This window comes from Lepisosteus oculatus, chromosome 11 (genome assembly GCF_040954835.1).
Source record: "Lepisosteus oculatus isolate fLepOcu1 chromosome 11, fLepOcu1.hap2, whole genome shotgun sequence".
Taxonomy (NCBI): Eukaryota; Metazoa; Chordata; class Actinopteri; order Semionotiformes; family Lepisosteidae; genus Lepisosteus; species Lepisosteus oculatus.
Genome location: NC_090706.1, coordinates 10,997,904 through 11,014,997, shown reverse-complemented (window position 1 = coordinate 11,014,997; position 17,094 = coordinate 10,997,904). Strand labels below are relative to the sequence as shown.

The 17,094-nt window shown below is 42.9% G+C and overlaps 2 protein-coding genes and 1 long non-coding RNA gene across 6 annotated transcripts in view; 2 read left to right on the top strand and 1 right to left on the bottom strand.

Moving 5' to 3' along the window:
- The window catches only part of cnksr1 (connector enhancer of kinase suppressor of Ras 1), a 49,990-nt gene extending 48,893 nt beyond the window's left edge, over nucleotides 1–1,097 (bottom strand). The window contains exon 1 of one of the 2 annotated variants that reach the window (XM_015349182.2): nucleotides 801–1,097. In XM_015349182.2, coding sequence (XP_015204668.2) covers nucleotides 801–852 — 52 coding nt within the window. In that variant the 5' untranslated portion in view covers nucleotides 853–1,097. The remainder of the gene's footprint in view (nucleotides 1–800) is intronic. The other variant, XM_015349183.2, reaches the window with a different exon arrangement.
- Nucleotides 1,098–8,130: 7,033 nt separating this feature from the next.
- LOC107077597 (uncharacterized) lies at nucleotides 8,131–8,873 on the top strand. The gene is made up of 2 exons (XR_001478598.2): nucleotides 8,131–8,241; nucleotides 8,509–8,873. It is a non-coding gene; the product is annotated as an uncharacterized lncRNA (long non-coding RNA).
- A 565-nt stretch (nucleotides 8,874–9,438) lies between these two features.
- Nucleotides 9,439–17,094, top strand: part of rps6ka1 (ribosomal protein S6 kinase a, polypeptide 1) — an 88,701-nt gene continuing 81,045 nt past the window's right edge. For 2 of the 3 annotated variants that reach the window (XM_006631454.3, XM_015349091.2), the window contains exon 1: nucleotides 9,440–10,117. In XM_006631454.3, the coding sequence (XP_006631517.1) occupies nucleotides 10,055–10,117 (63 nt within the window). In that variant the 5' untranslated portion in view covers nucleotides 9,440–10,054. Of the gene's footprint in view, nucleotides 10,118–17,094 lie in introns of all 3 variants that reach the window. The other variant, XM_015349092.2, reaches the window with a different exon arrangement.

Here is a 17,094-nt window from a genome sequence, read left to right as displayed (position 1 = left end):
AACGTCCTTTAAACATTAGCACGTCCAAGGCAGATCACCAGTTTCATTGGTTTCATTTTAAATTGTAGATTTCATCCTATGAATCAGAAGGCACTGGGTACCTTTACCCTTTTCGGAATAAATTACGGACTGTGTCGATGAAATTTGGGGTGCAAATTCAAAAATAGTTCCGAAAAATGAATTCCTTAGCAGTAACCACAATAAAAACGTGGGATTTATAAAAAGTCTCCTAAATTTCAATAACGCTGAATAAAAAGCTAGTCCTCATTGAAGAAAAATAATCTAGTGCATATGAGGAAAATACGACCTGTTAACTTAACCTCAGTTTGGGTTAAAATGTGCGGGTTGACACAAGGAATTAAACTAAATTCTGTATTCAAAAACCCAATTATGAACTTTGAACACATACCACATGCTATCCTGCTGGGCAAAAAAGTTCATGTTGACATTCGTGTTGCTCGTACTAGCGTTTCCCAAATATATTTGACAAACAATCAATAAAACGTCCGTATAAGTGTAAAGCAGCTGGGGTGCTTTTTAAATTTAAGAGGGGCGGTTGCTCGCACGAAATTGAAAAATTAGTACTCGCCAAGTGTCTGTGCGCTCCCTGCCTAGTGCGTCTATCCTGAGTTTACTGCACCGACGCCTGCGCATAACTAAAAGCACTTCCTCGTTCCAGTCCCAACGAGAACTGTCCCATACTGTATGTTTTTGCTGTTTTAGATCGGTTTTCCTGACAAGTTACATGTCACGATTTTGTAGAAAAATAAATCAGATCCCCACATCCAGCTCTAACTTACCTTTTAGCCAGTCCTTAACTCTGTCGTGACTCCAGGACGCAATAGGCTCCATATCTTGTGTCCGGGACACTTAAAACTCCCCACTGTATTCCTTACCAGACCCTCCCGAAAGTCCTCAGGGAAAATGCCTTTCCCACGGCACTCCCACCAGCAGGTAATCCACACAGGCTGACCAATTGTGCGGTATGTTACGCCCTGTCACGTCTCCTTACAGGCTGGAGCAATTCTCCAAACCCTTGAGTTATGCGTTGAGGGAGGGAATTGAAAAGTTACTTTTCCACCTTTCTTCTCTCTCTCTAGGCTGTTTTCTAGCCCCCGGCTAGAGAACGCGCGTAAGTTTGGGAACAAGGGTTGGGTTTTATTTACATGATCAAACCTCTGTCTTGAGCGAGCTGTTTTGATTTGCGTGGAAAATTCTATTCTGATTCACTGGGCTAATACTGTAGTTTCGCGACTGTGGGAAAAAACTCAACCTACTAACAAGGCTTTCGTCTCTTCAAGAAATCAAACCAGTTAATAAAAGTTTTCTTCAATAGCCTATTATTATTATTATTATTATTATTATTATTATTATTATTATTATTATTATTATTATTATTATTATTATTATTATAGCGTTAGCTTCGCCGTGTAGTATTGTCAAGCGCCTGGCATACTGTCATTCAACAAAATGTACGGGTAAACCAATGATTTATTTGATTTTCGGAAAGAGCACAGGGCTCGTAATTACCAACCCCAAAAGCTTCTCAAAAACCTTACAGTATACTGTTTTAATGATACTTATTTAACGCTCTTAAAGCAATTGGTATCCACATTTTCCCCACGAAAGCGCCAAAGAAGAGGCACACCTTTATTGTTACTTTGGTCTGAGGCTGCCGCAGCTCTTTGAGGGAACTGGGTTGAGCATAGCTCTGGTATCACCAAGGTTCAGGGTTCAATTCCTGTCTAATCCCACCGAGAAAGTGGGCTACACGACGTTTATATTATCGCCTGTGTGTGGTGAAGGGTGATCGTGAAGCTAATCTGCCTATGGGACAATATAAATCATCGCGCATGCTGTAATTCACCCTTGGTCCGGATAATGATTCATTCTATTTATTCTCAATCCCCAGAGATGACGGGTCGCTTTATATACAGCAGGGAAATATTGTCGACCAATAAGGAGCAACTCTCACCCGGGTGCACAGCACCCATTATGTTCCGATACAATAGGTGGGGAAGTCTTCTTGACCTACTAAATTAGAAGGACACCTTTCAGGTCTGCCAGATTGTGTAAACTCAGAGTGGAATTCAGGCAGGACCACAAAGTTGACACACGCAGCTCAGTGTCAACAGCCAGCATACCCGGGACATGGATTTGACAACGCCGGTCCAGAGGGGAGTATCACAACCTGTGCTCGTGGATTGCCCTAGTCTACAGGGCAGCTAAGGAATGGGATTCTTACAAGGTTATCATGAAGGAAACCCTGCTGAGATGGAGCTCCACCTAGTGTTGGCTTTGTTTTCCTGTCGGTCTGTTTTCAGAACAATGTCATGAGGCTTAAAACACTCAAATCTCTTTGGAAAAGACCATGTGCTATGCAAATAAATAATAATATTGAAAATTATAGGTCTCACTGCCATCTGAGTAGTTTATTAACCATAAGCTTATCATTGTGTACTCCAGTATCATTAACAAGGGGTCAGCCGTTAGAATTAACACGAACCCTTTCCAAGCTGAAGAGAGAGATACTCTAGACATTTCATTTTTTTCGTGCTGTCTTTCTTTACAAAACCGCCTCAAATGCTTGCTCAGATGTTTTCCACTGAATCTGTGTTTTAATTACCGAATTAATTCATGACTCTGTGATTGATAAATGCATATATCATCAATTTCCCTACGGGATTAATAAAGTATTATCTATCTATATATTCATTACAATATCTCTCACAACAGAAATATGTTTACCCCCCTCCCTCACCCACCAGACTCTGCTTTTCCTCCTTCACACTCCTCTCTGACTCCTAACCCTCCAGAATCTCCTTCCCTATACTGTTTCCTCTTCTCAAGGCTGTTTTCCCTCTGTTTCTAAAAAGCCCGGCATTGCACGCCTCCTAAAAAAATACCCTTGATCCCTCATCCCATCCAAACTTTCATCCCGTCTTCCCCCTCCCCTTTCTCTCTAAAATCGTCTGGCGGGCCGTGGACTGCCAGCTCTGCACTGCCCTCGTGCAGCCCTCACTCACAGACTTCAGTCTGGCTTTCATTCCGCAGGTTCAGCTAGGTTTATTTTCCTCTCTGTTATCAATTCTCTTCACTCCACTCAAGCTGTCTCCCTGCCCTCTATCTCAGCGCTTCTTGATGTCTCTGCAGCTGTCTCTCCATGGATTTTCATACACTGATGCTGCTCAGATTTCCTTCTCTTTTTCCTCTGATACTCATGTCTCCTGATTTATCTCTGCCTGTCTCACAGTCTCCTCTATGGAACTCTCGTGCCAGTTCTTCTTGAATTCACAAAAGCCTCCCCTTCCTTACCAGCTCTTCTACTCTGCTCCTAGTCCAGGCCCTGGTATTCTCCTGCCTGGACTAACGTAACTCTCTCTTCACTCTTGAGCCCATCTGCCCACTCTAACACATCCAGAATCCTGCAGATCTCCTTGTTTTTTCCTAATTTTTCACACACTGCTGTGTTACAGTAGTTACTCCACTGTCTTCCTATGGTTGCATGCATCCAATTCAGTACCCCCTGTTCACTGTCACACCCAGTCTCCTCCTGCCTATCTTCAGGGTCCTATCTCTCCCTATACCCCCTCTCCACTCCCCCTCTTCCGCCAGACTTCCGTTGGCCCCTCTGCATTCTCCCACTGCCACAGCCCTTCATTCTCCACCCTTGTTCCTCAGTAATCAGAAGTGCTCTGTCCTTTCTGCTACTGCTCAAGACCCACCTGCTCAGACAGCACCTGTGATCTCTCAGCTCTCAATTTAGTTGTTTGGTCACTCTTAACACTGCATTGCACCAATGTGCTTAACTTTTAAACTGGCAATGTGATTTGCTTCATGGTCTGAATCACTGTGAACTGAGATGACATACCATTACGCTGTTTTTTTTTTTCATCCAGCACAGCTCCTGCACTGCTCTTCACGTTTCTGTCAGACTTATTATTAATAAGTATCCAATTCAGGGGTGTCGAGAAGTCGGAACCCTTCTCGGATAGCATCAGTGTCACGATTGTAGTCCCTCCTCCTTAAGGGTGCTCCGGCTCTTTTACTTCTGTCTTGATTTTGTGCACCTGCCCCCAGTTCCAGCCTCCTATCCAGCCCACCTTAAAAGCCAGATGCTCACTCTGTTCCGGGCTCTGCATTGGTTCCCGTACCAAGCGAGTCCGGGATCTGGAGCACCTGGTCCCGTTCCCCCCTTGTCCCCCCCCCACATCCACCGGATCCCGTTCCGGTTTTTAATTCTGTTTGTCTTCGTCTCGGATGGACTGCCCGGCTTTGGACATTTGCCTCGCCTTGGATTTCCCTATGGGCTCTGCTTTGGATTGTTTGCCCCGGACTCACCCCCCAGAACACCTGCTCACCATGGACACGCCCCCTAGTTGAATTCCTGAACCCTGCATGCTTTTTCCCCCCTGTGTTTTCCTCACTCCTCCCGGATTGTGTTGTCTGCATAGGGTCCTGAAAGAACGTTCCGTTACAATCAGGACTGGATGGGACGCTAGTCTATTGCAGGACACACACAGACAAGATCACAGTCACACCTCAAGCTCATTAACCTACCCGTATGTCTTTGGACTGCTGGGAGGGAACCAGAGCACCCAGAGCAAATCGACGTGAACAAGAGAGTGTAAAACGCCACATAGATAGCACCCCAGGTCCTGGAACTGAACACAGAGCCCCGCCAGTGTGAGGCAGCAGCGCTAACCACTGTTCCACACGCTGCTCCATCAGCCTTATTATCATGCCATTCATTTTTCTTGTAAACTTGTTTACATATTTGTTGTATATGTCCTTGAATAACTACCATTATTGTAACTACCATAGCTATAAATATTAATACAAGGGCTGTTATGTGTTACTCGTTTTCTCTCATTGCTTCTTTTTTTTCTGGTAAAATGACATATCTATCAAGAGAGCTTTGTCTGCCTCCCCCGGTACCAACATTTACCTCCACTGTGGTCTCAGCTGTCTGACCCTGCCAGGTGTTGCCTGGCAAGTTGGGAATCGCTCTGAAATTCCACACATTCCTCCTCCCGTCGAGACAAGCTCGGCCTCAGCACAAAGCCTTTCCAAACGGTTTCGGACTCCCAGCCATCAGAGGCTCTGAGAATGTTTCGTTCCTGCCAGTGCAAAACTGTGAAGTGCAGATCTTTTGCCCATCCGGCTACAGCTGCTCTTTCATTTGGATTGCCAGATTACAGCTCATCTAAAGCAAAAGCAAGAACGAGAACCTGCGTCGTGTTTCTCTTTTTTGTGCAATTGTCTGAAGACATTTGATCGCTCTGATGCAGACGAGCCCCAGTGCAGTTTGTCTCAAAGGGTACCTGCTTCTAAAGAGCAGGAACACCCATAATGATCAATGGAGCAAGCAATTTGTTCATAGAACTCTGGGCCTCATTGGTTGAATGGTCATATATTTTAGGCTTCAAATAATTACGTAAGGTAACCTCTCATTAATCACAAATTGTTTAAGGCTTTTAGAAAGAGCTGATTAATGGCTACTTGTAAATCCTGCTTATTAGGGACTAGCTGAACATATACAGTAGCTTTGCTAATATTATTATTTTTTTCAACAATAATTTTCTCCCAGTTATCACACAAATGACTTGAAATCTTCCACAGTATTTTATCCCTAACTAACCAGTTTTCTGTATTGCCCTGTTTCCTACATTTATCCTGAAAGGGTCTCGGTGCAGTTGGACCCCTACCATGCCTGTGGGTGTATATTTTCAGTTTTGACATGCAAAGAGGCAGCCTCACTTCTTCCAGTCAACACACAAAAAAATTTGAATTTATTCCAGATAATACTATTTGAAAAAGTAACTGCAGAAACCTGACAGAGAGTCTTATTAGCCCAGTGGCATTCAATAGTGTTTCCATAACAAATAGCATTCGATATAACTCACATCATTTCTAGTCTGAAGTGAGGAGCCCGCAGTACACATTTATGCTAGCTCGTGGCATAGCCCTGGGAATCCTGATCTGGCTGAGTCATAACCCTCATGCGAATGAAGATCCTGAGATTCCTCGAGGCTTTCGGTAATGATGGAATAATCTCTCAACATCACTGAAATTCTGTACTGGATTTCAATGTATTTTTGAAACACAAAAATATTAGTTTGGTGTAGCATTGGCGGCACAGTGTTAAGCATTGTTGCCTTATAGTGCCAGGGCCCTGGGTTCAATTCCTGGGGTGCTGTCTGTGTGGAGTTTATATGTTCTCCCTGTGTTTGTGTGGCTTTCCTCTGGGTGCTCCGGTTTCCTCCCACAGTCCAAAGACATACTGGTAGGGTAACTGACTTCTGGGAAAATTGGCCCTGGCGTGAGTGTGTGTATCTGTATCTGTGTGTTGCCTGCGATGGACTGGCATCCTGTCCAAGGTGTGTCCCACCGTGTGCCTATTGCTTGCCAGGATAAGCTCCGGCTCCACTGAGATCCTGAATTGGAAGAATCAGTTAGAAAATGAAGGGACAGAAGATCAGTTAGGTCTCACTGCGATTCATTATTTCATTTTTGTCATTCTTTTTTCTTCTGTGCAATTTCTGCTCAGACCGGTTTGCACTCAGCTCTCAAGACTCGAGAAATATACTTAATAAAATAACGTCACAGATGGGAGGATACCGTTGTGCCAATCTGTCCTATTTGTTGCTAACAGTTAAGTTATTCTGAGGGTCTCGTCCAGTTTTCATCAAAGAAGCCTGGTTATTGGCTTCAAACCCATTGCAGAATACCTTGTTCCTGACTCCCACAACCTGTGTCAGAAAGGTGCATCCTGTCCTCATGTGAATTGCACTTGCTTGTGCTCTGATTTGTGTGTTACTGGTGGTCTAGTCCACTGGGGTTTTGGAATTCTTGAATCAGGTCCCTTCGCAGTCATCTCTGTTCAAAATGTAAAAATTGTGAATTGTGAATTGTGGGAATCTACAACACGCTTCCCAGGCAGGTGGCTAAGACCAAAGCTCTTGGCATTTTAAAGAACAAGCTGGATGAAATCTTAGTTTAAATTTACTAAACTATCAAACTCGGAAGTTGGATATTTGATATTGCTTGCATTCTTTCTTATGTTGTTGCTTAAATTATATTATGTTAAAATATTATTTTAACTTTTAATTTTAAGTGTATAACATTCCTGTGTATAAGACCAGGGGACCAGGGATGTACTGATCACAAATCTAAATGTGTTATTACTAATGTATTGTACACATGTAACATAATATCCCTTTAAATTTCTCTTTGTATTTTTTAACTGCATATAATTGCATATAGTTCTCCCGAGTTGTCTATATTAAATACCAGAAGGTGTTCCACCAGGTTTGATTTTATACAAGTTATTTTTTCATTTCCTCTGCTACTTCTACAATCTTTGCTCATCTTCCCATTTTCTTATTTCAGCTGTGAACTTGACTAGTTTACTGACTATATGCCAATCAAGTTAACATAGGAACTTTGCTGATTTATGAAAACTTTGGACTCTGTTTTAGTAGTCATTTCTCCATCCAAACACAAGCAATGTGTTTGATCTGAGCATTAATCCTTTTATTGGGAACCTCATAAAAGGGCTTTTGAAAATCTAAATATAGAATAAAACGTGTTCATCTTTCATCCATTGCTGGTGTTACAGTACTTCTCCAAACAACTCTAAAGTGCTTTAGTTAGCAAGACAAACCTCTTGCAATCCATGTCAACTATCCCTTATAATCCTACTACCATACAGTCAGTCCTCTACTGTAATCTGATTATATTCTCCATTGGCTTGGGTTCCTTACTCTTCTTGTGAATGGGTGCTATATTTCAATTTTCAATATTTCTCTTCTCTTGAGAGATTTTTGTTAGCAGTGTATAATAAAAACCACTTTCTTTCTTTAAGTATGATTAATAGAATAGCAGAAGGCCCTGCTATTTATTAATGTCTGCCTAGTGTGCCTACATTGTCTCTTTTATTATAGAGCTTTGTCTTTTCTCAGCCTGAAGGGTGTTGTTGAAGATTATTCCCTGGCATTCTTCTAGCATCGAGAATCGACACTATTACATTAGCGAAGATGTGATGTCACAGATGCAGGAGCTCCGGAATTTCTGCAGAACCAGAGCACATTGCTTCAGTGAGCAATTTCCACTGGTGAGGATCACCATTGGAAATGTCTGGGTGTTAGCAAGATCTCTCTTGCTCTACATCATACTGCTGGCTAGGGTCCTGTTATTACAGCACGTTACTGACACCAGTGATGTGACTCTTACCCTCGAGTAAGCACTCTAAATTATTTTCTGTTGTAGCAGTTTTATACAACTACTACTAATAATAATTGTTAATATATTTGTTATATTAATTTATTATTAAGGATTAATTTTGGTATTATATTTTTTATTTAATTAATGATATTTAAGCAATACACAATTATTACTATTAAATAATAATAATAGACTCTTAGTAGTAGTAGCTGCTGTAGTTTATCATTAGTAGTAACAGTAGTAGAGGAGGGTAATTTGGTTTTATTCTTATTCACTCCTAAGGACAATGTACTGTATAATGAGGGAACCCAAAAGTGTCGACGGGAAGCACTTTCCTGGGCGACAAATCGTGATCGGCAGCTCACGCTCAGAAGAAAAGGGGGAGACGTGCTTCACCAATTGAATCACATTGGAAGCGAAAGCAGGAATGTTATTGAAGAGCCCCCTTTATGAATGTATGAATTTCAAATGGTCTAATCTTTGAGGATTGATTGCCAACAGAGGGCCCCAAAGGATTCGTTTGTTCGTGAGAGAAGCTAGTGAGCGATAGTTCGCCTATTTTTTTTTTAATATCGAGGCAGGAAGAAAAGCAGTGTGTTATCATTAAAAAGAGATCCGAACCGGTGTGGGACTGAGTTGTCCCCCGTTTCTCTGAGCTGTTCATTCATTTCTTTAAAAGACGGTGCTCTCTTCCACTGCTGGCTTCTGATGTCCAAGCCGGGGATACTGAAATCTTCCCCAAAACAGCTACATTTCTGAATGAATGCAATATATTGATTAATATTTCACTAAATTAAAAAATCCACACTTCACAAATTGATGGTAACAGTTAAGTTGCATGCTATTGATTTTTAACACGCGATGAAGGCAACATTAAGTAAATATTTGTAACTAACATTTTTGGAAATTAGAATAATACATAGATTTTATACGGAGATATTTGAAATATTCTTTGGGAGGGATTCCGAAGACTGGCCACTATCTTAAAAAAAACAAAGTTATTTGAACGTTTTTATTTGTTTAATTTAAAAATAAAATAAGAAAGACTACCATCTCCGGACTGGCGACATTGCAAATACCCTCTAGTATTCCCCTGTTATCTCCCCCCATCAATTCAGTCGTAAGGAATAGCTGTCCTCGCTTGCACCACGTCTCCGCTAGAGGGCGACAAACGGCCCGGACGAGCCGTGAAAGGGGTAGGGTGAAAGCTGGCTGGAGGCTGCCAGTTGCGGAGTCAGAGATACACGGCGCTGCGCTCTCGGTTCGCAGCGGAAAGCGTCTGACAACCTGGGTTAAGCTCCATGCAGCTGTCGTAAAACGCCTGTTTGGAAACAACGCATTGCAAACCTCTGGGAAACGATTTGCGAATTTATTATCCAGAAAGCGATTCCTGGGGCGTAAAGACCCAGGGCTGCTCAGGTGCGAAGTGCCATCGACCTTGGAGAGCTTCGGCTACATTGTTTCTTTCTTGCAAACCTGTACGTACCTGCCTAGAAAGAGCCCGCCGAGTCACACCGAAGAATCATCCCCTTGCTTGCTCGGGCTAACACGGGAGACTGTATCCGTCTGAAGCTCGCAGGAGGACAAGTGGACAAGTGGAGACGCCGACGTCATTTTTAAAGGGGGATCATTATTGTTTGTAAACGACTGGGTTATAGAGGAGCTGCTAGGAGGTTTTGCCAACAGATTCCCACGGTAGGATCCTGTGAGCGAGCTTTCCTGCTAGCAAGACGTGGACTGCAAAAAAAAAAACCTCGGGAGTTCTAGCTCAGCCTGGCTTCATTAGTGTAACGATTTCTACGGGTGTTTGGGAAGATACGGTTTCAGGATGCCACTCGCACAACTTGCAGACCCATGGCCCAAGATGGAGCTTGTTCAGCTGGAAACCGAGGTAAGAATGCAGCCGGTTCGCTTGGCGTTGTGAGTCAAGTGTCCCCCCCCCCCACTTTCCCATTAAGTGCTGTGGAAGCCAGGTAGGCACACGTGGGGAAGAGGTTACAGCACTCGAGGAGTAAACTCCATAAGTTCTTAATTTAGGTGTTATGAAGTAATGGTTGCATAACAGCAGAGCGTTTCCTATAGCACTGCGATAAAAAAAATAGATTGAGTGGGGGAAATAAAAAATATTAGGCATTAACAAGTTTTAAAGAATTTAGGAGAAGATGTAAACATTTGAGCGCAGAAAGTTTGAGGAGTATGTGATTTTGCCACAGTTAACACCGAGTCCCAGCAATGTATATTAAAGTTTTGTGAAAAGTTTTACTTTGTCTAGTGTGTGAATACATTTGAAATCCGCTTGCTGCAGAAAAGCCTGCAGCAAGATTCATCCAGATAGTTGTACTTGCCACTACCATCCCAGGCTCATCACACGCCTGGTTCGAGATTGCATTTTATTTTTTTCTAATGTAACCTTTAGCATTAAACAAGTTCTGTTGTTGTTGTTTTTTTCCACTGAAGCTCGACCCGTTGATAGAGCAACTTGGGGTTGTCGGTTGTACAGTAAGTGGCAGAGCTGGTGCGCTCTTCTGCAGCCGAAAGTCCAGATGTGTCGAATCTACAGGTGTCTAGAACAGCGAGGTGCTGTAGGAATGACGGTACTGAAGTATAGCGTTAAATCGAATATGGACTAGGGACGATTAGACTGAATTCTGTTGGTCCTGAGAGCTGGGTTCCTACCTACATATTGTATACAGAGCCGTCCGCTGTACTGGGTGTGGTTATTCCTTTTAAAGGGGTGGTGAAGACGACTGCGTTATCTGATTGACGGTGTCATCCTTATATTTGTGAATCGGTTTGAATCACGGCCCCTAGTTACAAGTAAACTCGCTAATCTCTCAATTCCCTTCTCCTCCAGTCAGTGTTCTTGGCAGCCTCGCCAGTGTGTCTAATCGATGATCCGTTTGACTGGCCCGATTGCTGCTTTCTTCCTGAAAATGCTTGGGAATGCAATGAAAATGCTCCAGTATTAGTGCTGGCAGTCAGTGTGGCTGCTATGCTTTCCAAACAGAGCTTTTGGGACTGCACAGAATTATCTTTTAACAGCCGTAGACTAGTCTTGACAGACGCGGGGCAGAGAAAGAGCCTATTTCTGAGTGTTTTTCCCCTGTGTGTTTATTGCATGGGCTCCAGCTTTTCTTTTGTACGGCCTGATCGACGGGAGCTCTCAGCCTTTTATAGTAAGTGGAGGCGGACAGGATCGTGACGGAGGGCGATCACCGCTAATAAGGAGCCAAGATTTTAATTACCCTGAAGTTCACAACTGTGATTGCAACAAATAATGTGAAGGAGGTTGTGGTTGAGAAAAGGTTGTGTCTTTGCTGTACAGTAGGCTGCACATCCCCTGTAATATTTGTCAAAGCATACAGAGTCCTCAACGAGGCTGTTAGATTTTACACTATACTGATCGTGGGATTAAAATTCCCTTGATTTCTGGGGACCCCCTGGATAGTGTCAAAGACGCCCAGGTTGACAATTCAGTTCTGAAAGGTTTCACTAGTGATGATGAAGGTGTATTTAGTGGGGCACATTGTTGGATGGGTAGGTCACGCCTTTCCTCCTGGTGCAGAAGTTCCATACTGTTTGCCAAGTAGGGGACAATGTTACGGTTGGAGCCAACCTTTGGATGAGTTGACCTTAAGTTTGAAAATGACCTGGCTTCTGGTAATTAAACTAGATAACTGGAAAAGTGCAGAGCTCCTGTGTTCTGGTAGAATTCATTTCAAACATTTTCTGTGCCCCCGTGTTAAATGAATTGGCTGGGACATCCCAGCGTTATCTACCTTTTGTGCTGTCATTGAGCTTCTGGTGTACAGTGACTGTGCACCTCAGAGGAGAGAGGAGAGAGGGTTGAAGTACAGTACCCTCCACCCAGCTGCATTATGTCTGCAGAGTGCAAAGTGCCTTTGTTATAATTCTCAGAGTTATTAACTTTGTGGCAGCACAGTGGTGGAGCTATTAGCAGAGCTGGGGCCCTGGGTTCACTTTCTGGAGTGTTCACAGTGGAGTTTGTACAGTATGGTGTTCCTGTGTTAGTGTGAAATTTCTCCGGGTGCTCTGGTTTCCTCCCACAGTCCAAAAACCTGCTGGTAGGTTAATTGGCTTCTGGGAACATTAGCTTCAGGAGTGAGTGAGTGTGTGCGTGGCCTCTGTTGGACTGGCCTCCTGTTCAGGGTATATCCTGCCTAACGCCCATTGCTTGCTGGGATAAGCTCTGGCTCCTCTGTGACCCTGAATTGGATAAAGGAGTTAGCAAATGGATGGATGGATTAACTGCTTTGTATAAAGAAAGCCCTTGCCAATGCACTAAGGTTCTGTGATGCTTCCTCAGCTATGCGGGTAAGGATTTGGCATTGCTGGAGTGCTCTGCCATGCTGGGCAAGAAAAAAGCCTGCTGTGTGGCAGAGGTGGTCCAGCACAGTTGTTGTATTACTTTCCCTTGGCACTGATTCCAGACCAGAGCACATCCCAGAACACAGGAATGCATATTAGCTGGTGTGGAAATGCAAATGGAAGTGGATAAAATGGAAAAAAAAACCCAGACAAACTGAAGGGTATTTCAGTTCAGGGGATCATTTGTTTTCAAAAGTGTTTTAGTTAAAATGAAGCTTTTTGTGAAACCGAATCTTTGTGCATAGATTATTTTATTGCATTTGGATCTGAATTGTCTGGCAGGTATTGTTCCACTTCTGAGAGAGTTACTGCAGAGACATTCAACCTTTTGAACTGAAGCGATTGACTCTTAATTGCAATTACATCTTCTGACTCCATTGTGCTTCACTGAAAAACCTGCTCTGTGTTTGGAACGCAGTGCAATAAATCAATTACTGCAAGGCCATGTCTGTAGAAAGAGGTACAGACTGCTGCTTTTAAATGAAAACTTCAATATTTTTTTATTTGGGGCAAAATCAACTCCAGCATTATGATTATTCTTTGTACCCACCTGTAGATACAGTATGTCAATTTGGTAAGAAATTTCCACCCTTTGGACAAATTACCGATAAGACTGCCAAGTAAGATCCATTTTGTTTACAAATGGTGGTAAAAGAAAGAAGTAGCATACCTGGCACACAATGGCCATTGCAGGAAATTCACCTTGCAGGACTGACACAAAGTATGCAGCACATGATATTCACAATACCATTCTTGAAAATCATTCTGTTGGAAACGATGAGTCCTTACAAAAAGAGAGTAAGAATGCACAACCAAAAATTATGAACCTGTTGCCCAATTAAAATAGAAATCAAGGAAATATCGCAGAATCAATTGGGTGCACACTCTCTCGAATCTAAAAGAATGATCACTTGCTAATATTTCAACAATTACAAGTCTTCATGGGGAGAGGAGGCCTTCCCCATGATGGCCCTATTGACCTTGGTGTCTTCTGGGTTTCTCTGCTTTCTTCCACCTCATGGAGATATTAATCGAATACAGTTTATTCTCATTTGACCTTTTGTCATCATTTGCACTTTATAAACTTGTATAGATATAAAGTAACAAGTAATAGGCTTATTCCATGCTGAAAAAAGAAGAAAAAAACAGAACGTCTTGGCCATGGAGTCTTCTCCACACCTGCTCACACCTGAAGAAGGCTCCACGGCCGAATCTTTTTTCAGCATGGAATAAACCTATTACTTGTTCCTTTGCAGCCTGCGCATGCTGACGGAGCTACCCACCTGAACTTGATATAAAGTAAAACATTTTATTTGTAAATTGGACTTACTTTTTTATAGTGGAAAAAGCTCCTGATCTGAGATTAAGCAAGTGATCAGTTTCATTAAAACCACCAGCTGAGTAACAGAGCCCTGCTGGCAGGAACCCCAGAATTCTCTGGGATCATGAAGGCCAAGGATTGCTCTGCTCATTGAAGGCCTTTGCTCAGCTGCTCCAAGGTGCAGAGCAGCTCTTATTACACTGTGTTAGTGTCAGGACAGAGCGCTTTCGGACATTGGTGAGGAAAAAAACTCCCAATGCAACTCATTAATAAAGGAACATTTGCAACATAAGGTAGAGTAAGATGTAGTAGTTTTAACAGCAATGGTTAATTATATCCTCATCAGACAAGAAAAATTAAGTTTAAGAACAGTTTAAGAAAAGGCTACATTGCAGCTTTGCTACTGAACAGAGGATATTTGAATATAATGAGTTTATTTCCTATATAGTAAATAAATAAAGTTATATTTTTGAACGTGCATTAATTTCTGTTTACTGGGTCTTTTTATATGAGTATCAGATGGAAGTTTATTCCATGACATTCTTTTTAAAGAAAAAGGGGGGACTTGTTTTCACATGCCTGTGATTAGGGGAACTCTTTGCTAGCAGTTTGTCATGGTGAAGGTTGTTTTGTGGATGCCAAAACATTGACAAGTGTTAATGAACTGTTTTGGAGTAGAGAGAGTGTGCACGTCGTGGTGATTTTGCTGTTTTTATAGAGTTTTGCTACCACCAGTTCCTTGATCCTTCAGTTGATAACTAGGGGGGCATCGGAGCAGTAACTCATGAGCAGGTCCTGTAGTGGAGCAGGCTACAGGAGTTGTGTGCTGAGTAGGCCTCCTGAGAGATGTTTTGCTTCAGGTGGATTTTAAAAGTAGAAACTCTCTGCATACCTGCGGCTGTTCTCTTCCCACAAGCACGCCCAGAAAGGCAGCTCTCCGCTCTGTTAGCTGCTGTTTCCCAGCGCCATCCACACTTCGGCGTTCACCAGAATATTTGCTTACTGCTCTGTTGCTTATTTCATAGGCCCCAGTGTTTGTAGCGCTGTGCTGGCTTGTGGAATGGACACAGCTGCCGTGTGCTGCTCTCAGTCATTGCCTTGACCCCAATGTGGAGTTTGTTGCTGAATTTCCGGCCCCGTCGCTGTGGGACCTCAAGAGCCACATGTGTACACAAGGCAGGGGTAGAGGGTGCCCTGTCTCGTTCTCCCCAGCAGGCAGGCCGATCGCCCAGCTTCTTTGCCGTCGTGTGTCTTTATATCGCATCCTCAGCCTGCGACAGCTGAGCGCTGACCTCTGTCCCGGCGTCTCCCCACGCGAGGGCCTGACAGCAGGTGGCTGAGAGCCTGGCGTGCTCAAATGTCCCGCCTCTCTGATGGCCCACTTTCCATTTCGCACTTGTCACAGGGCCTCGGGAAGCTGGAATGCTTGAGCCATGCTGCCTCGTGGATAGAATTCGGTTGCCCATGCTCGTTACTGGACAGCATTGGAGAAAGTGTCTGCTAATGTGCTGGAAACTGTCCGTGTGGAGAAGGACTGGGGTTTGAATGCTTGGAAATCTAGTGGCAGTGTTGATGTTGGATGTGTGTTAGGGATGTTGGGTGACTTTTATTTTTTAAACACACTCAATGGAAAGAATAAACCAATGTTGAATTCCTGTCACCTGCTGACTATTTGTTCAGCGAAGGTGTAGAATTAGACTAGAGATTAACACCTAGGAGGCCAAGGTCCTGTGTAAAAGTGAAAGGGAGTCCTGTGGGAGCGATTGTCTCTTGGAAATTTGACCTTTCATTTATTAACCCTCACCCCTATAATAAAGTCAGCTGGCATGAATTGACTTAGTAATTTGAGAATAATGAAAGACATACTGTAAGATGACGAGCCTTACTGTTAAAAATCAAACCTGAGAATATGTAGTTACCGCTTCACATGGAAAAGCTTAAGAAAGAGTTTTGACACTTTAGATAGAAGAGTGTTTCATTTGCAAATAAAACTCTTGCAGTCGTAAAGTGAGTAGAGAAAACTTCACTGGGTGATGATGGCTCTGATAGCTAGGTAGCTTGAAACTGCAGTAGTAGGGTAGTTTATTGCCGTATGTACACATACATTGGAATTCTTAATCGAGCTGATTTCTCAGAACATACAACGGACAACACCACACAATGTAGACAACAGGAACAATAAATATGTTGTGGAACAATAGATATGTAGTAGTGAGAAAAAACAAAGGTCTACAGTCATCTATCTAGAACACAGCTACTACATGGCTTTGAAAAAAAAAATCCCAAGAATCGTTTGAGGGGTGGGTCCTTAGTCTTGTGGAAACTGAGAAACTTTCTCCGTATCCTTCATGGTTGCCACCCTTTTCACAGGGAAACACTGGAAAATGTGATCTGAGTAAACGGGCCGAATACAGAGAGACGTCATTCACCATTACTAAAACCCATCGCGTGCTCTCTCTCTCACACACACACACACGTGCGCGTATTCAAACACCTGTGCCAATCAGACCTGTTCAGGAGCAATTTCTTCTCTCCTTGCCCTGCAAAAAGGCCAGGCAGCTTCAAGAAATCCAACTGGCTTTGAATAATGCTCGGTGATTTGGTTTGCATGCTGGAAAATTGGAAAACAGAATAGGAAAGAAATTGCACCTTTGTGTTCATCTTTAATGGTATTACCATGCAAATCTAGCAACACCCTCTGAGCTGTCAAGGCATCAGATAATATTAATTAATTCCTATGAACTGGAAGAAATTCAAAAATGTTAATCAACATGCCATTACCTCTTTATTAAAAAGAGCTCCTGCTGAGGTTATTGTAAATACACTTTCAATAGGCTGAACCAACAGTTAACAGTTAAGACAAAGGAACCTCCCATGCTTTTATCCTATGTAATGGTATGAAAGATTGTCCTTCGAAAATGGCTTTTTACTGTAGTTCAGTTAATGTTTGTCCTTGGTGTGACAGAAAATGGGTGCTGCACTGTACCTGAAAAAGGTACAGGTACAGTTTTAGAAAAAATGAAATAACTTGCTTGTCAGTGTCATACTGGGGGTGCAGTTTTTTAGTTACTGGCTACTGTGTTCCATTCTTTCGTCTGAATCTGCTGTTTATATGAATGGAACACGAGAGGGGTGACGTGGCACTCCCTGTGATCACG